Raw genomic sequence first — 6,752 nt, 5'->3', positions numbered from 1 at the left:
TGGCACATGAGATGCACCATTTTGAGCGTGGCCGTTGCCAGTACCGCCTGACTGGCTCCTGTAGGATTTTCGAGCGAGATCGTTGCCAGTGCCCCTGGACTGGCTTGTGCGGGTGGCACATAAAAGACACCATTTCGAGCGTGGCCATTTTCGTGCGGGTGACACGTAAAAGCACCCACTACACTCTCTGAGTGGTTGGCGTTAGGAAGGGCATCCAGCTGTAGAAACTCTGCCAAATCAGACTGGAGCGTGGTGTTGCCATCCGGTTTCACCAGTCCTCAGTCAAATCGTCCAACCCATGCTAGCATGGAAAGCGGACGTTAAACGATGATGATGATGATGATGATGATGAATATGTGAAAAGTCCAACTAATGCCGTCTCCAATGTGCAAATAATAAACTTAATAAATAATTTATCAAAGTGCATATCATAAGCTTTGCAATTTCAATATGAAATTTTTGTTTAAAAAAAAAAAAGATCTATTTTCATTAATAAAAACATCTAGATTATTTATTGTATAATGATGCAATTCTCCTATAAGTAACAACAGCTGTGGTTGGTCATTCTGCCCTAGATACACTTCCTCTATCACTTTAATACGTTGACTTTGTGTCTGTGTTACAAATCATTATCATGCCAAATTAGGATTAAATAATAATTTGGCTGAGCCTTTTGCTATGACAAAACTAGCCTGTCTCTAGATGAATTCTTGGTTTATTAAATAAATGCTGTCTCCTCCCACCACACACACAAACACATGCAAAGAAAACAATAAAGATATATATAAATATTTATTATTCTGGAACTAGCAAGATGTCAGATCATTAGTATACTTTGATATTTCTTCAAGCTTTTCAATCTAAATTCAAATTCACCTAAGTCAACTTTGCCTTTCATCTTTTCTGGGTCAATAAAACAAGTATCAATCAGGCATTGTGATTGATATAATTGAATTAGTTGTTTCCCACCAAAATTTTGGGCCTTGTGCCTAAAGCAAAAAGAAAAAGCTTATTCTGGCAATAAACACAATTGCTGTGGTCTTTCTGATTCTATCAATATCTCAATGAAGGCAAATAAGTAAAAACAAGCTGCAATTAATTAAGGGAAACAGAGAGCTAAAGAAATATGATCAAGAGTGGTGGTAGAAGTGGTGGGTAAGGCTCATCAAGGAATACCATTCAGTAGTAAGGATAAAAGCTAAACAAGTTCAAACACAGAAAGCTTCCTTGAAGTGGTCTAGCTGGGTTCCCCCCCCCCCAATATAATAGTGTTATGAAGAACCATGCAGATGCTGTGTTTTCTGAAAAGAAACCCAAGTGTCAAAGCATATTCAGAATGAATCAAGCCTTTTTCTCTGTCTATTTGTCCAAGAAAATCAATATTAAATGAAATCAAGACAGCAACAATGAATTCATTTTTGATGGATGAAGCTACAAATATTTCCCCTCGCATAGTGTGCTTATATAATGTTTGATAATGATATCAAAGAATGTTTCAAGTGTATGATGTACCTTCTGTGAAGAACCATAAAACTTGAAGGAATAACTTGAAGAAAGATAAAATGTGGCGTTAAATCTGTAATGGAGCTACTGACACAATTTGAATCAAACATTGGACTCCAAGCAAACTTAATTCTCCATCTATTCTGGGTTCTGTACACAAAAACTGAAATGAGTTCTATGATACAAGCTGAATCTGCAGGGAAGCTACATTTCTATGACAACCTTTAAGACATTTATTTCTTTGGTGCAATATTTGGTAAAGATATACCAAAGTAGTTCACAGGAAATAAAATTGCAACATAACTGTTATGGTGTATCAAATTTTGAATTTTTCTTCCTTTAAATTTGCGACACTAATATTAATAGAGACAGCTTTTGCACATTGAATGTTTTTCAACGAGACATTGACTTGCAAGCTACATATACAGGTACTAGTGTGGCTGTGTGATATGAAGTGTGCTTCCAAACCACATGGTTTCAGGTTCAATTCCCATAGGCAGAGTATCTTCTATAGCCCTAGGCCAACAAAGCCTCGTGATTGAACTTGGTAGACAGAAACTATATATGTATGTGTGTGTGTGTGTGTGTATATATATATATATATATATATATATGACAGGTTTCTTTCATTTTATTTATACGTGTGTATGTATGTGTTGTAGAAGGTTAGTGACAGGAAGGGCACTCGGCCGTAGAAATTCTACCTCAATAAATTCCGTCTGACCCATGCAAGCATGGATAAAATGGAAGTTAAATGATCATGATGTAATGAAGAGAATAAATAATAAACTAAGAAGTAAAGAATTTAAGGCAATACATCAGAATGTATGCCAACAAGTACGAGATACAGATATCGAGGTCCCATAGAAAATTCCTTTTAAAGCAGACTGAGGAAAGTATTATTTCGGATTTTGATTCTTTGCGTATCAGTTTTATGTTACAGGGCAAAATTTATCAAAACGTGAGATTATGGGGAGATAATTCTTAGAGTAGCTTCCCCTTGAGTTGTTTCGGCTTGTATTTTATGAAGTGAGTTAGCAATACTACTTTGTTAATTAAACCTGATTTCAAGGCAACGAGCTGGTAGAATCATTACCACGTCGGATAAAAAGCTTTGCAGCATTTCTTCCGACTATTAACGTTCAAGTCCCACCACGGTTAGTTTTGTCTTTGATCCCTTCTAGATCGATAAAATAAAATACCAGTTAAGTATTTGGGTCGATGTGATCGACTTAGCTCTTCCTCTCGAAATTGCTGACCTTGTGCCAAAATTAGAAAGAATTACAATTAATTTCATTTAATTTATCCAAAAACTTTTTTTCTTTTTGTAGACTTATTCATTTGTTCACTTTCTGTACATAGCCCATGTACTGTTCATGCAGTTATGCTTACTTTTTCTGATGAGTTGTAGTGCACCTGAGCACTGTATGCAACAAATTCATTATTTTTATTATTATTAATCGATTAATTAAGTACCAGTTACGCACTAAGGTCGATGTAATCGACTGGTCCCCTCCCCCAAAATTTCAGATCTTGTACCTTAAATAGAAAGGATTATCATTAATATTATTGTTATTATTATTAATGTAAACCCCCACACTCTATGTCTGTCTTTGATAAAGGACACAATAAATAATGCAGGGCAACATTTGTGAAATAGAAAATAAGCAGAAAAAAGTTATTGAAAGACCCAACCTGGAGCTCACCAACATCAACAATATGCAGAGAAGAAAGAATTTCTTAAAAAATGTTAAACTAAGGAATGATTTAGACCAAGTCATTTACATTTTTTTTTTCACAAACCTATTTATAAAAAAGATTGGAAATATCAATTAGTGAAATATCTTTCAATTTTTTTCTTTTTTCTTTCTTTCTTTTTTTTTTTTTTTTTTTTTTTTTTTTTTTTTTTTTTAGTTATCACAATCAAACATGAAACTAGCTACAGTGAAAGTGTAAAAAATATATTTGTTTAGCTGAAAAGCAAAAGTGTCAAATGAGATATGAATCTAGACCAGCATTTCAATTTCCTTCAATTTGTTTTCATGCTTGCTCTTGTGTTGAAAAGAAAATATTGGATAATTAGTCTTAATGCATATCCTGATACTAATTTGATTATCAACTCTTGACAAAATTAAATTGTTTTATTTTGTAAACATCATTTACCAATTTTATACTATTGTTAAGTGTTCTCTGATTCTTCTGTTTGGCTAGAATATTACAATAAGTTAAGCAACTAAAATAATACACTGAATTATGAACTTGGTTATATATAAAGTAGCTTGTCTTTACCATAAATATTGCTATTATTTTATATAAGCATGTTGCAGATATAATGCTGTTGTTTCAGTGGCACATCTCATGTTCAGTGTTGTCATGTTCATAACATAAAGCAATTGTAGGGATTTGAACCCCAAACATGAAATTACTTGTTAGCTGTCGAGACTGAACCGCATCATTTTCATAGATCTGTTTGATCAGACCTATAAAATTAAAAAAAGCATTTTTTTTTCTAAGGGAGAGTGTGTGCAGGAGTGTATTTGGTGTGTCAAATATTATCTACATTATGAGTTCTAATCCTTCCTGAGTCAACCTTGTCATTCAGTATCTTTTGAACATTGTAGTATGGGTTGGATTGATGTGCAATATGACAAATTACATTCATTATAATTTCATATGATTTCACCATTGACACTTAGAGTTGTGAGGTTAAGGTGCTAGTATACTAGCCTCATGGCTGTGAAGTCAAGGTACTGGAATAGACTGCATGGTCAGGAGTTCAAAATTTTTAATTAGTATAACTTTGGCAAAGGAACACAATTCTCTATGTTCCCTCTAGTTGTGGAAGCAATTGCTTCAACACAAGCACCATCACATCAATGTAAACCTGAAAATAAAATGTAAACAACAAAATGATGTTTGTGTATTTGTTTAATTTAAATTCTTTCATCACGTACATTCTTGTCTGGCTTGGATTATGTATTAATTCACTTTCTACTCTATTAACTTCTGTTATTGAAACATAAATGACATAACATTTACCATAAAGTGAGCAACTGTACTTTACCTAACCGTGGTACCTACTTACGGCTAGTTCGACTGATTTAGTGAGAGTCAGCTGAAGGTGTCTCAAGAAATTTGTAAAACTCATTTCACATTTCTTCAATTATTTTCCAGGAAATACAGAGAGGGGATGGAATGATCCCCCAATGTTTGACTATTCTAGTGTCAACACTAAACAGACACATCCAAGAAGAACACTGCTGAATAAAAGAGTAGCTTATCCTATGTCTAATGATGCGGCTAATGCTGCAAATTTATCACAAAATGAAGAACAAACTGGTAAGTATAACAAATCTCATACTTTCTTTGCGGATAGAACAGTCAAGTCAAAATTTTGACTTCTGGTGGTTCTGTAGAACATTCAATTGACACATTTCAGACCTGGTTCATCATTTCTTTTGTTGTGAAGGTGAAAGTCTTGAGTCATCACCATCATCATCATTACCGTACATCCACTTTCCATGCTTGTATGATGTGGATGGTTTGACTGGAACTTGCAAAATGGAGAACTGCACCAGGCTCAAATTGTCTGTTTTGATATGGTTTCTATGGGTGGATATCCTTCCTAATCCAAACCACTATACAGAATGTACTGGATGCTTTTCACATGGTGTTGATACAGGTGCTCTTTTATGTGACACCACCACAGGTGTGTTTACATGGTGCTGGCACAGAGGCACTGGCATAGGTGCTTCTCTGGCACAGGTACTTTTCACATGACACTGGTAAATGACAAATGACCAAGACCTTTGGCATTATGTCATGCTTGAGAAGAAGCCCCAAGTAAAATCAGTCATAGTAGATACTGGTGTCATGCAAATAGTACCCTTCCTTGCCAGTGGTGCATAAAAGCACCCATTATACTCTCAGAGTGGTTGGTGTTAGGGAGGGCATCCAGAAGTAGAAACCATGCCAAATCAGACTGGAATCTGGTGCAGTCAAACCATCCAACCCATGCCAGCATGGACAATAGACGTTAAATGATGATGATGACTGGTACAGGTGCTTTTCTGTGTGACACTGGCAAGGATACTGTTTACATAGTGCCAGCACAAGTGTTTTTTACATGGCACCGGCATGGGTGCTTTTCACGTAGTGCTGGCACAGAGGTGCCTCCTACATGGCAGTGGTATGCGTGCTATGTGTTTATATATAAATGTATATATAATAATCACGTTTGATTCTGTACCATATGGCACTATAATAAAAGCAAGAATATGTTCCTGGTAAAAGAGTACCTCCACTCATTTTGTAAATTGCTGTGTTGCTTATTAAGTTTTGAATACTACTACAACTACTTGACTCATTTCTCACTACTAAGAGCCTCTCCTTTCAGTAAGATACAACAGCTTTCCTCTGCAGTTATTTGTTACATCAATTATTGAACTTGGTAACCATGTACAGCTAGATAGTCTGAGCCATTTTGAGAGTTAACTGCCTTGACCACTGGCACAACACATTGTTGCAAACGGAAAACAAACTGACCTTTTCATTGGAAGCACACTACCCAATTTATTGGACCAGTCATGTTCTTAGACTAGGGCTGGCCAACCTGAGGCCCATGAACCACATGCAGCCCACAGACTTTTATCTTGTGGCCCACTTGATACTTATTGAAATGGGTTTATTTTAACAAGCATTTTAAAAATTTTATCAAAAATTAAAGATTGAAATGATAAGTAAAAAAGAAAGATACTACTGTTTTTGCAACGATAATATTTCATGTTGAATGAACAATCATTCATTTATTATTGTAATAATAGCATGAGAAAGCAAAATGCTTTCAATTCTGTCAGTATACAAGCAGTCCTAAAAAAACTTGCTATGATTAAAGTGGCCCACAATGTAATTCAAGTTGACCAGGCCTGTCTTAGACCGTCTAACAAACTGCTGCTTAGTTTCCATCAACCAAATTAGCAAATTTCATTCACAAGATGCTTATACAAGAGACTTGCCTAAGGTGCTATGCAGTGAGATCAAACCCAGAATCATGCAATCTTTTTTGTATCTTTACATACAAAAAAAGAAAAATTAACAATTTTTATTTTATCTGTAAATGTGCTATTGAAGATTTAAAAAATTTTTTTGCCAGATTTCAATCCTTCATCTGGATTAGATAGTTTCTTAATCATTAATTCTCCTACATAAAACTTACCAATTTCTGTTTATCATCTGAGTTTCATATATAT

At 35.0% G+C, this 6,752-nt stretch overlaps 1 protein-coding gene across 1 annotated transcript in view; it reads left to right on the top strand.

Annotated features, from left to right (window-relative positions):
* Positions 1-6,752, top strand: part of LOC106869999 (steroid receptor RNA activator 1) — a 54,237-nt gene that overhangs the window by 16,195 nt on the left and 31,290 nt on the right. The window contains exon 2 of the mRNA XM_014915957.2: positions 4,678-4,842. Within this exon, the coding sequence (XP_014771443.1) occupies positions 4,678-4,842 (165 nt within the window). The remainder of the gene's footprint in view (positions 1-4,677; positions 4,843-6,752) is intronic.

Source organism: Octopus bimaculoides, chromosome 16 (assembly GCF_001194135.2).
Source record: "Octopus bimaculoides isolate UCB-OBI-ISO-001 chromosome 16, ASM119413v2, whole genome shotgun sequence".
Lineage (NCBI taxonomy): Eukaryota > Metazoa > Mollusca > Cephalopoda > Octopoda > Octopodidae > Octopus > Octopus bimaculoides.
Note: the sequence above shows the minus strand (reverse complement) of the source record. Positions and strands in the feature narration are given on the sequence as shown.